At 36.7% G+C, this 13,580-nt stretch overlaps 1 protein-coding gene across 2 annotated transcripts; it reads left to right on the plus strand.

Moving 5' to 3' along the window:
* The first annotated feature begins 549 nt into the window (after positions 1-549).
* Positions 550-12,920, plus strand: LOC123511509 (spartin-like). 2 transcript variants are annotated; one of them, XM_045267467.1, is made up of 12 exons: positions 550-732; positions 1,620-1,750; positions 2,300-2,415; positions 2,709-2,794; positions 2,980-3,148; positions 3,512-3,664; positions 3,911-4,096; positions 7,243-7,437; positions 8,127-8,248; positions 8,519-8,649; positions 9,240-9,525; positions 9,908-12,920. In XM_045267467.1, the coding sequence occupies exons 1-11, from the start codon at positions 568-570 to the stop codon at positions 9,514-9,516; spliced, it is 1,731 nt and encodes a 576-aa protein (XP_045123402.1). In that variant the 5' UTR covers positions 550-567; the 3' UTR covers positions 9,517-9,525; positions 9,908-12,920. The 2 variants fall into 2 exon arrangements, with proteins under 2 accessions (XP_045123402.1, XP_045123403.1); XM_045267468.1 differs by having other exon boundaries at positions 3,911-4,084.
* Positions 12,921-13,580: the final 660 nt, after the last annotated feature.

Raw genomic sequence — 13,580 nt, forward strand, 5'->3', positions numbered from 1 at the left:
CGGCAGGATTATCTCCATGCCTCAGGTTGACCTTGGCTGTGTTGTAACTGTAATTTGACCTGCTGGAGTGAGACATGTATGTAATCAGGTAAAATCAACATCTCTGATGGTTCATGGGTAGTGTCATGTGAGGCAGGAATTGGCAAGTATGCAAAACAGGTGATGTGATTCTGGATCTGTCTGAAATCATACATGTTTTAAGGTCAAAGCAAGAAGAGACTACAGCTTGGCTTTCCATTAAATTCTTACCTGTAAATATCCATAAATGTTATGAGAGGTGCTGTGATATATAGTACTCTGATCTGTTGTTTCAACTCTTTGCTTGATATCACACTCACACAAATCAGTAACAAGTAGGATAAGAAGGGAGACCTAGATTTCAGTATAGGTATTTGATAATAGCTTACATTCTAGCAGAGGAATGAGAGAAGTTGAAGACTTTATTTTAAGATGGAGTCATTGATGCTTGTGTTGTGACTATTCATTAAATTGATCTTTCTCTCAGCCTTTAAGCAGTGGCAGGACAGCCAGGCACACCTGTTTGTTATTTGTTTTCACTCTTTGCAGATGAGTAAAGAAACTCCCAAGAGACCTCCTCCTCCCCATCCTGAACCTCCCACCACTCTGGAGGGTGGTGCCACCCCACAGGAGCAGTTTGAAAGCAATTACCAAGAGGCTTACCTCTTGATTGACCGGGGCATTACCTTCGTCACTGAGGGACACAATGCCCAGGCTAGTACTTCACAGTATCTATCTGCTTCATTTCAGATTCAGTTAATAAAGTAGTTTGAAATTTTATTTTTGTCACCAAAAGTTTTCTTAATTGTAATTGCTCATGATAATAGACAAGACACTGTATTGCTTGAAAATTTGGATAGTGAAACAAACAAAAAAATTACATACATATATATATATATATATATATATATATATATATATATATATATATATATATATATATATATATATATATATATATATATATACACACACACACAAACACATACACATACACACGCCCGGTAGCTCAGTGGTTAGAGCGCTGGCTTCACAAGCCAGAGGACCGGGGTTCGATTCCCCGGCCGGGTGGAGATATTTGGGTGTGTCTCCTTTCACGTGTAGCCCTTGTTCACCTAGCAGTGAGTAGGTACGGGATGTAAATCGAGGATTTGTGACCTAGTTGTCCCGGTGTGTGGTGTGTGCCTGGTCTCAGGCGTATCCGAAGATCGGAAATAATGAGCTCTAAGCTCGTTCCGTGATGGTTGGGCTGGGTAACGTCTGGCTGTCTCGTCAGAGACTGCAGCAAATCAAACAGTGAAACACACACACACACACACACACACACACACACACACACACACACACACACACACACACACACACACACACACACACACACACACACACACACACACACACACACACACACACACACACAGACAAGTGTGGACAAAGAGACAGGACATAGAAAGCTACGGCTCGGGCCCTGTAATCACAAATAGGTAAATACAAATACATAGGTAAATACACACACACACAGTGTGTGTGTGTGTGTGTGTGTGTGTGAGAGAGAGAGATAGAGAGTGAGAGAGATTGTGATGTATCTTGTTGCTCAATAGGCAGGTGTGTTACTGCAGAAGGGCCTCAGTCTCATTGACAAGGCACTTGCCATCAAGGTGGAGTCCTTTGACTGCAGTGCAGAAAAAACACAGCAGTATGCAGAGATGCAGGCCAAGATGAGATACACCAGGTAAGTAGATTTGATAATATACTCTGCCTCAATTACAACATGCAAGAGTTCACATTGTCATAATCTGTTCCTCACACATCACAGGCACTTCCCTGGTAATTCAGCTCAGCTGCCTGGATGACTGATCTTTTTACTTTCTTCTCGTTCTCAGGTCTCACATGCATGTGTGTGCTCTTTTCTTATCTTCATGCTTACAATCCTGGTTCTTTTCTCCCCCTAAGTTTAAACTTCACTTCTCTTTTGCATCACTCTTTTCCTATGCCCCGGAGCTCCTGCCTCACTTCTCCTTTGCATCACTTTCTTTCATTAAAAAAACAGAGTCAGTGCTTCCATACCTGCACATGATTGAGTTTTTTTTTTTTTTTTTCCTCAGCTCATCAATGAACTTTGATAACTTAAATCTACACCATTCATCTTTCCTTTTTTTAAAAGTATTATGGAACTTAAAAAGCAGTGGAAGTCATCTTTTTTTTTTTTTTTTTTTTTTTTTTTTTTGTCATAGTAGGCCTTATAAGTCCAAAAGATTTCTATTTTCTAATTTCTTTTTAGGAAAGAGGTTCTTGAACACTTCTCTGACACACAAGCTTCCTCAGGAGGCACTTCAAGCAGACAAGGGGAAGATGCTCCTCCCTCGTATGATGATTATCTCAAGTCTCTGGAATCAGGTGTGTTAAAGGAATCTTTAAATAGAAGTATGCATAGTGTGTATTTGAATGAAACATCTGGTGGCACTGTTGTCAATAATGATGAGTTATGTAGTTATGCCCAGAAATATAATGGGAGAATTGTTACATGTGAGTGCTGAGAGGAAAAGTTCTGACAATTATCAAATAGAATTCAAATTGAAAAAAAGATGTGTAGTGTAAGTAATGTGGACTGATGTGTGATATAGAAATTTTGAAAATGGGAATATGAATATTATAAATAAATCAGTGAATTGCAATGCTATGATTTTTAGGAGCATCAGGGAGTAACATGTCAGCATCAGCATCAGCAGCAACAGCCGGCACAAGTGAAAATCCTTCTTATCCTGACCTGTCTTCGGTGAGCCTCACTGAATTGATGTCCTCTGGATCATACTTGGATAAGGAATTAATTGCTAACCCATAGTAGTGTATGTTTACATTTCTAATAAATGCTTACCTGTGTTTAATGTGTTAGTGGCTGTAGTACTAGTTTTCAGGGAGAAGGAAATGCCATGTGAGTGTCTTGGTACTTTAATCCCACAGGACTTTGGGATGATGGACAGCTCTCCCCTGGTGACACCAGTGGTTGCGGCCCAGCAGGGAGAGATGATCTTCAATGTGGAGAATGGTGTCCAAATCTTTTTCATCCTTCCAGATGGTACAGTCACCAGCCCCTCATATCCGTCCTTCCTGGCCATCTTCACCTTTCCTGGTGAGTCAGTACAAGTGATAGTCTTCTGTAAAGCATCTTGTTACGCTCTGTAACTGGACAGAAGGTAGCTGTCACTGGCAAGACTAGATATGCTCTTATTCCACTTTACTTAACTTATATATATATATATATATATATATATATATATATATATATATATATATATATATATATATATATATATATTAATTTTTAATTCATACTGTCATGCTTTCACTCTTGTCAAGTTTGATGAGAGAAAGTAATAGATTGGCAGAGTTATCACAGTTATTCCATCTATAATAAAGATAAGATAATAATCTAGTTATCCTTTGCATCTTTAGCAACACACAGATCAATCCATATCCTTTCTTTTTATACCAGAGCCCATCAAGGGAGCACCAGGAGCAGGAGCCAATGCCCGGGGCTTCCTGCAGGTTGGGGAATGGAGTTATCCATTGGTGCCAGCTCAAAGCCCTGTTCTCCACTCCTTCTATGGGGCCTACATGTTTCCAAACTTCTCCAGTAGTGTAGCCGGTGAGTGGTGCAGCTTCATTGAATTGGGCCACGTCACTTGGGAAATGGCTCTATCATGAAGTGTGATGATCCTTTTGTCAATAGACACGCAGTACTCTATTTAGTTCGTTAAAGCAAGGGTCAAGTGTACTATATATATATATATATATATATATATATATATATATATATATATATATATATATATATATATATATATATATATATATATATAGACTTACAATTTAACCTGCTCTCTTCTTGCAGGCTCCAGTGTGGGCGTCATCCTCCCAGATTCAGTGGACAAAGATAATCGAGACTTGTTTGAGCAGATCCTGACCCAGCTAACATCATACCAGGAGCAGGCAGCACCGCCAGGAGAGGAGGGTGCCCGCCAGGTCAGGCTCATTCAGGAATCGACGTCGGAGCGCATTGCTGCAGGTTTGGTTACAGGTATCATCCCCTGTGGCAGGCACCAGCAAAATCACTGCCCCTTCATTTACTGCTCACACCAGATCTGGCACTGAAGCCTTGGTATATTTATATATAAAGACAACATCAAGGATATACTGTAACTACCTTTTTGTCTTTCACTTGTAGAGGATAACATCTGCATCCATCAGCTCAAAAAAACAGGCTAAAGCTGTAAGAATGGTTTTAGCTTTGTGAAATTTGTTGCAGGTCTTAATCATGATAATTGCACGGTAGTGTTTTTGTGTTGGCATGCAGTGATGGCACTCGCTACATAATCCCCATTCTTCTTTTGCTCTTTTCTTCTGTTGGTGTAGTTATGCACATGCTTTGCCACAACTGACACTTTTACATTTTGTAGTGGCCAACACTTGGCCAATAATGTGATTTTGCAAACTCCACCACACTCAAGACTCACCACTTCCACATTAACCATAAATATTCCTGTTTTCTATGTCTTCATCTATTTTTTTTTAACTTGTATCTGATTATAATGCAATATTTCCATAACAATTTAAAAATTGTACTTTAAACTTATTTTTGCCAACTTCATTGCATTGAATAATTACATTATCCCTGAAAGGTGGCAGCAGCATATCAGTCCCCCTATCTGTTCCATTTCCAAGAAACATCTTCTCCTCAAGGACTGTCCAAAAGGGAGGTTACAGTAACAGAACCTATCCTAACAATATCTTCTTCTTTGCTCAATGTTTGGCTTTTTTTACACCATCCTTCCACATCTCTCTCCTAACAGCATCTTTATCTGTGCTCACATACACTTAAATACACCATAAAACTATCTGTAAACAACTGTGCAGGGCTTGCTTTGTTTTCTTGATGAGACAGCTGTGTCTCCTTTTTCATACTGTTTTTTACAGAACAATACTTCTTTCTCTTAACAAGAGAGTTGTCTAATACAGTAAAGATAGGAAAGTCATTTTGAAAATTTTTTCCTTGAAAATTTGGGATTTGTAATTACATTTGCTTGAAGTAAAGCTTGGGCAGATTTGAATTACAATTGAATTGATACTTAATGAATCAAATTAACTCTTTCATCAAAGAATTAATCTCAATATCATCATGTCTCCTGATTAACTCTTTCATCACAGAATTAATCTGAATATCATCATGTCTCCTGAATTGTAGCATGTGCGGATACTATGCAATGGAATTTTAAATATGCGAGTACCATAGTTTCTATAATTGTCTCACTGGTTTCTTTGATCTATTTGGAGCACGAAGGTATCACATCTAAGAGTGAAGTACATACCTAATTGCACTTCAGAACAAAATAAATCACACAGGGAGACAGACTGTGTATCACTCAGCTGAGTGCATGGGAAGCAAGGTGATGGTGCCTCCAGAAAACAATCACCCACTAATTCCCTTGTGAATCATGTGCCACCTAATCTCTCTCTCTCTCTCTCTCTCTCTCTCTCTCTCTCTCTCTCTCTCTCTCTCTCTCTCTCTCTCTCTCTCTCTCTCTCTCTCTCTCTCTCTCTCTCTGTCTGTCTGTCTGTCTGTCTCTCTCTCTCTCTCTCTCTCTCTCTCTCTCTCTCTCTCTCTCTCTCTCTCTCTCTCTCTCTCTCTCTCTCTCTCTCTCTCTCTCTCTCTCTCTCTCTCTCTCTCTCTCTGTGTATATATATATATATATATATATATATATATATATATATATATATATATATATATATATATATATATATATATATCTTGCTTTCTTTTCTCTTCTCCTTTTGAACACCCTCACTGGAGAGATCATGGTGAAAGATCCATATAAAAGACATGTAACTCCCTAATAAACTTCATAACAGATATAAATACCTTGCAGAGTTCCTTATATTTTAACAAAAGCCAGATGGTGTGAAACGAAATCTCTAGCAAAGTTGCAAAGTACTTTATGTGATTTTGCTGTGTCAGTCATACAGTTGGGTTCTTTTATAAGGTATGAATATATTGCACTTTGTCCATACTTGCACCTTTTCCTTAATATTTCCAGTATTTGCAGGCAAGTTGTTTGGTTAGTAGTAGGGAGCTTAGCTGTGGTGCAGCAAGTGAGTATTAGGAGTGCTCAGTTTTTTGTACCTATATTATAGAATTATTTTTGTGACCAGGGCATACCATGTATTGTATGGTGTAAGAATAAAGTGGTAAAAGTTGATCAATAATACAGATAAAAGACTTTTAACAAGAACAACTTTGTTTGAAAATGTGTTATTATCAGATGAGATAATGAAGAATCATTCACTTATGAATGTATTCCATGTGGCAATAATGATACAGAAATGTTTTTTGCATGAATACTTTTTGTGATAAAGCTTTTGGAATAAGAAATAAAATTATGATCTTGATCAGTCATTACCGGCATGAAGTAGACTGTGGTAGATAATTTGTGATCAGCTTCTCTCAGCTTCAGTGAAAAGCATGATATATGTGAGATTGTTGTAGTTAAGCAATATAGTCAGTTTGAAGTACAATTTAGTGTTATTCATGATATGGTAGTTAGTGACATCATGCAGAGTGACAATTCCTGCATGCTGAGCAAAATGTGTGCATGTATAATTTGTGATAATTTATTTATTTTTTATTTTCACAAGTGTGGTTGAGTTTATCATGCAGACCTTATATATAAACATAACACTTATACACTCACACACCCATGTATGCTACCTTCAAAATGTCTGATTTTTTATAATTGTGTATGAGGTGGTTCTTCTTCAAACAGGATTAATGGATCATTACTGTGTCAGGTTTGTTGCCAGTGCTGTGTTGCTCTGTCACCTTCACATGATATGCATCATTTTCATTTATCAACATTGCAAATTATACTTGGCTTTTCTTTATTCATGCAGGCTTTAAACTCAAGAGTTCTGGCACATATTAAGTGACTAAACAATTGCTTTAGTATATTATATTTCCCAAAACTCCTTACAATTGTGTAGAATAAATCCTGTAACACTTTTATTCAAATATGAGCTTTCATATTGATGGATTAAGGACAGTTCTTGGTTGACTTTAAAGATGGCATAGTGTAAATACAGATACTTATCATGTGATATTATGAATAGTCAATGAAAAAATTTATCCCACCACTGCATTGGTAACAACCCCAATAATCTTTCCCATAGGAGCAGAGGCAGTGTCCAAGGGAGTGGTGTGGGGGGCAGGCAAGCTAAGTGAGCTGATCTCCTATGGTTCAGAAAGCTTGAAGGATTATGTGCAGCCTGTGGCAGAGAAGAAAGAAGTTGATCCCAAGTGGCACAAGACGGCAGAAGTGGCGAGAGATATTTCTGGCAAGGCAGTGAAAGTCAGTGGTTATTTGTGTGAGTTTCTAGCCTTCATTTATTATTCCATCCTAAGTATTTGTTGTTATTTCATTGGTTCAGATATTAAAAGAGTTTGATAAAGGAGGCACAAAGAAGTGTTGCTCATACATGGCAGTGGACTAAGCAAAACATGTATGTATGCATTGCTGACTACATGTATTCACTGGCAAGAAATACATGGGATTGTTTCTGTAGATGCTTACATCTTTTCTCTCCATAATTTAATGAATTCTGAGCTTTCTATATACAGTTTCTCTGATGGCTAAGATTCCAAAGACAAAGATGTGATATGTAATAATGAGAGACTTGTGATATGTTGAATAACAAATAAGGACAGACTGTTCTTGCATTGAAGACCTCATGGATTCAGTCCATTTATTTGTTATATATTATTTATTCTATTTATTTTATTTATTTATTATTTTTTTTTTTCAATAGTTTTGTGTTTTACTTTAGATTTGTCTGAGACAAAGTGAATGATGCACAAGAACAATCCCATTTTGCAAGCCATGTAGATGTACATCTATCTACACATACATCTACATGCATTGCAGTGTCATCTTAACTCAGATGATATTTGTCCTCTACCATTGGGACTGTGCTAAAGTAATGCCATTCATTCACACACCATGAATACTAAGCCCTATACATCTTAATAATAAGCTTTATTTCCCCATATCTTACAGTGAGCCAAGTAGGCAAGGCAACCATGACACTGGGACGTAAACTTGCACCTCACCTTCAGAGGCAGGGTACCAGAGCCATCACCCATATCACAGGGCAGAAGGAGAGTGAAGCCAACAGCAATGTGAGTGTGTAGCTCTGCTCAGCATTTTGTTCTTTTGATAAAAGTATATCATTGAAACAAGAATAGATTAGAGTACTGAATACTGTATGGTAAGTATTCTCATTGTTTGAATATACTATAAAGCATCCTTTGCCAAGGCGCCTGATTTTGATGAAACCTATAACTATCTGCATCAAAATTCACCAAATGTGAAGGTCATAAATTTATTTTGATTTGCTTGATGCCTTATGAAAGAAGATATAATTTTCTTCACCTTTCTCACTTTCTCAGGTGGAAGGTGTCCTAGAGGTGGCAGCAGGTGCAGTGAAAGGAGCTTCTACAATCTATATGGGTCTTGAGTCAGCTGCTGCCACACTGGCCACCAGTCTCACTGATAACACAGTCAAAGTTGTCACCCACAAGTATGAATTTAACCTGTATATATATGCTAATTTAATGTCCAACACAAAGTAGTACAGTACCCAAGATGAATACTGTGCACTCTCATACACAAACATTTCCCCACATCTTGGCCTTTAGAATTTCAGGAGACAGATGAATAATCTTCATACTACTTACACTGTATTTCAATCAGGTCTCTATTATGGCCTCATAGTGATGGAAAATTTGCCAAGGTATCTGTGTGCATCATACTGATGACTCCTCTTTGCTTGGACATTAGTCTGATAGATGGTAAAATAAACTAACTATTTCTGCTGTCATAGGATGGCCTACACACTTACACCATGGCTCGGTTATTTTTAACTATTTAAACTTTATTGAAGTAGCATTCTTTTTATGACTCAGGATCCAAATGAACACAGGTTTATCTTCATTGAATCTGCAATATAGAAAACATTCTAAAGAAAATTTTACTATTCAAAATTTAAAATTTCCTGAATGGCTTGTTCACACTTGTGATACTAGACACTTCATGTGTTGGATGACAGCATTATGATAAGTCTTGTGATGTTGAGAACATAGTTTCACTATTAAGTTTTTTTATCAACAGGTATGGGGAAAATGTTGGTGCACTGACTGACAACACCCTGTATGCAGTGGGTCAGACAGCCTGGGCTGGCCACAACATTGCCTCCCTTGGAGTGAAGGGTGTGGCCAAGCGAGTGGCCAAAGACACTGGCAAAGCCCTTGTTCTAAATCATGAGGAAAAGAAGGCATCTACACAGGAAGTGGAGGAGGCTGAAGAAGCAATGGAGGATGGTGAAAAGAATGACACTGAAGAGCATCCAGTTAGACCTGTTAGGGAGAAGAAGAAGCCCCCATTGTGAGATGAAAAGGTATTTGAAGCCTATTGTACCACATGATCTTCATTCTGTAGCATCAGATATGTATATACCATGACATGACACATCAAAGCCTCCCATGGATGTAATCTGAAGCCAGTGGGCTTAAAGTAAAATGAAAAGTTATTATAGAATTAACATATATGGTAGAAAAGGAGACAGTGGGAGGTGTAAAAGAGTCAAGGAAGAAGTGAATGGCTACTAGCAAAATATTGGTAGGATGATGGTAAGAAGGGAGGCAGGAAATTAAATTGAATTAATCATTTGAAGGTTGAGATGGTGAAGCTTACTTCCTCAATTGAGGAACTGAAGTGAATCATAATTGACATCATATTTAATTCAGAATTAGAGGTTTCACCATACTTGTTTTTTTCAGATGATGGACATGTGTAGTAGAATGAGAGCTTGTTGAGCAGTGTTCAAGTAGATGCAGCATCCTAGTGTTGCAATGTTGGCTTCTTTTCACAATCTGCCTCACCATACTACTGTGTACTCAAATCAGTTTCATGTCCTACAGCTGGACACCACTGCAGCATTGCTGTGGAATTCAGCATATTAAAGCAGTGCTAAAAAATGTAAATAATTACTATTTTTTTCAAACTCTTGGAGTTTCCTCTTTTGATTTTGTGTGCCATTAGTTCATTATAAGTTGCTCTGATAAAGAGAAAAATAAACAAAATATAAAGAATACCAATGACATAAAACACAAACTGTAAAATATAAATTTCAGAACACTTGATGAGGTTGATATTGTACATCAAATCTCAAATCATGAGAAAAGAGGATTAAGCAGATGCATCATTGAGTGTTATTACTAAAGGAAACTTCTGATCCCTTGCACACAACTGACAATGAAAATCAGTACTATTTTAGATACATTATCATTTATCATCACTGTTTATGTTACCAAAAAACATTTAATCCAGTAAGAGACAGTGATGCTGAATACAAAAATAGTATTGATGCAGTTTTACAGAAATTTTGATATGTGATAGAATGACTAAAGATGAATTAGGTGTTTGTTTTGGTTAAGCAAGGGCATCACAAATTTATATTTCTTTCCTTATAGGCTCTTGAAGAAAAGAGTCTACAGCAAGAAATATTTTTCATTTTTGCCACACAATACAAGTGGCAACAGATGCTTTCCACAATGCATTGTGTGGAACCACGGGAAGTATGTGCTCTGTTGTTGGATTACAGTTTGAACACATGTGGAATTGCACTATGAGTTGTTAATTCATGGAATCAAAATGTTTAGGATACATGACAACAGTAGCATTGAGAAACAAAATTAGATGCAAAGATGTTTGGATAATTTTGAAGAGTTAATTTAGTATTCTTGTATAACTGAAGCAATACAGAAAGATAACAGTTATTCAAGCATCAGATATTATCAAATACAGATCCATGAAAGTTTGAAAAACTGAAAAGAAAACTAGCAAAGAAATCTGAACATGTATTTCATAGCAGTGTACACAAGACCAGGTTCACCCTTGAGCTGTTGTGTAGTCATTAATTTTTTTTATCACTGCTTGGTTGAGTTTACACATATATGTAATTGCTTGTTTATGTAGACATCCACCATATTATCCTTAAGAGATTAAAGCAAGATACACTTCATCTGAACCACAAACTGAAAACAGGTTGCAAGCTGGAGTTAGTAATAGGCAAGTGAAGTTACTGGATATTTAATTACTTCATGTTTCACAGAACATCTTAAGATGGAACACTTGTAATGTGTAAACATCTACTATTTTTTCCCCCATGAGTAAGCATACTAATGTTGTGTACTGTTGTTCTCATGACATCACATAGCTTCTACTCCTGGACAATTATTGTAAGGATTGTTTGACCACAGTTTAGTTTTAGCACTTGTAATAAGTCAATATTTTCAGACTAGAAAACAAGGATGGAATAAATCCCTTGTAATCCAGACATATTCAGACTGGAAGCTGGCTTTTATGAGCCAAACAGTCTGCATTACATCCACCTAACAAAGGCTCAATTTAGGTTGAAGCAAGTCCAGATGTACTGCAGCTCACCTTCATCATTTAACTTTAAACTCTTCAGTACTGGGTCGCATTTTTACCATAATTTTTGGTTATGTTTAGACGATTTCATTTACAGTAGGAAGGGTCTATGGAGATCAGAAGATTAATGGCCACAGTCTTCACTATTTTAATCCCCCACATAAGTTTCTAAAGCTGTATAAAATCACCAAATAGCAACCAGAATGAATATGGAAACACATCATGGTACTGAAGGGGTTAAGTTGATCAATAACATACGGAAGTAAAAATTATATCAACAATATCAATAATGGAAAAAGAGGCAACATATTTCTATACATCTTTTCAATGCTTTGACATATTTACCACAATGCCTTGACATTTTAATTCTCTATTACCCAACATAAATGCTTCAATGTCCACAGTTCTCTCTCTCTCTCTCTCTCTCTCTCTCTCTCTCTCTCTCTCTCTCTCTCTCTCTCTCTCTCTCTCTCTCTCTCTCTCTCTCTCTCTCTCTCTCTCTCTCTCTCTCTCTCATATTTTAAAACAAATACACAGTAAGTATTATTGTTCATGTGACACTAGTTTGTTAAACTGCATACAGTATTCTCATTATTTTTGTATATGGAAGACTGAACAAACTCAAAATAAGTTAAGATAGTATCAAGGTCCAAGGATATGAAGCCTTTAGGTCAGAAAGGTATTCAACCACATAGGCAAAAGTTTTGCATTGGTCTTTCCTTTATGATGTGACTGTGTATTGATACACATGCAGTACCAGCTTAAGACTAGTTCCTTGTAAATCAGTGTGGTTGAATCCCTTACATTTCATTATTTGCACTGTTGCAGCACCATGTATAGATCAGGTGGGAAAGTGCCTAGAGGAACATTATATTTATCTCTGTACATACCATAAAGGGACAGGAGAACCAACACTCAAGTATTGTACTACATAGGATAAGTGTCCATACAGACATGTTTGTGTTTTGTTATGTATCCCAGATCTCTGTCCCACTATCACTGAGATGAACTACTAATTTGTATTTTTTCCCATGTTTGCTTTCTCTTGAAGAATTAGAGTAAATCATGGAATTCATGTATATGTTATATGTTCTGTATATGTGATTTTTTTTTTTTTTTTTTTTTTTTTTTTTTTTTATCCATGTCCTGCAATTCCATGTTCATCCACAAAGCTGCTGAATACATTTTGGCAGAGGTCCTACTTCCACAAAATCATATTCATTATGCATTTTAACTTTGAATAAATGATATATTATATGTTATCACAGTAAGGAAAACCTATTTTTATCTACATGAAAATATTTAAAATGTGTGAAGTTATATAGTAACCATGCTTTGATAAATAAAAGTCAACAAGCATTTTTAGGTGTGAACATCCTATATATTTTTGTAGAAGTATGTGATTGCATTGAAAGAAAAAATGAAGTTATGATGGAAACAAGACAAATAAAAATATATGCTAGTGAAAATCTTAAGGAAAGATTGTGTGGTAGAGTGAAGCAAAGAAACACTCAGCTGGAACATAGCTGCAGCCATCCCCAAGAAGCTCACAAGTCACAGGGTGGATTTGCGAGAGAAGTATACAGAGGGAAAGAGAATTGTATAGACTTGCTAAGAAAAATTTAGTTCTGCAAAAGATAATATATGTAGACCTTATGGCTTTTGCAAAATGTAACTACCGAAAGAATTACATAGATCTAGGAAAGAGAATTATATACAAATGAGAAAGAATTATGTAGACATACCTGTCAAGTTTTATGCTTTCTGCTTAAGTTTTACATAATTTTCATGATTTTCAAATCTTACGCCGTAAGTTCACTGAGTTGAAAATCTTACGTCTTTTTCTCCACATTTTTTTTTATTTATTTATTCATTTTATTATTATTATTATTATTTTGTGTGTGTGTGTTTCACTGTTTGATCTGCTGCAGTCTCTGACGAGACAGCCAGACGTTACCCTACGGAACGAGCTCAGAGCTCATTATTTCCGATCTTCGGATAGGCCTGAGACCAGGCACA

The sequence above is a fragment of the Portunus trituberculatus genome, chromosome 31, assembly GCF_017591435.1.
Source record: "Portunus trituberculatus isolate SZX2019 chromosome 31, ASM1759143v1, whole genome shotgun sequence".
Taxonomy (NCBI): domain Eukaryota; kingdom Metazoa; phylum Arthropoda; class Malacostraca; order Decapoda; family Portunidae; genus Portunus; species Portunus trituberculatus.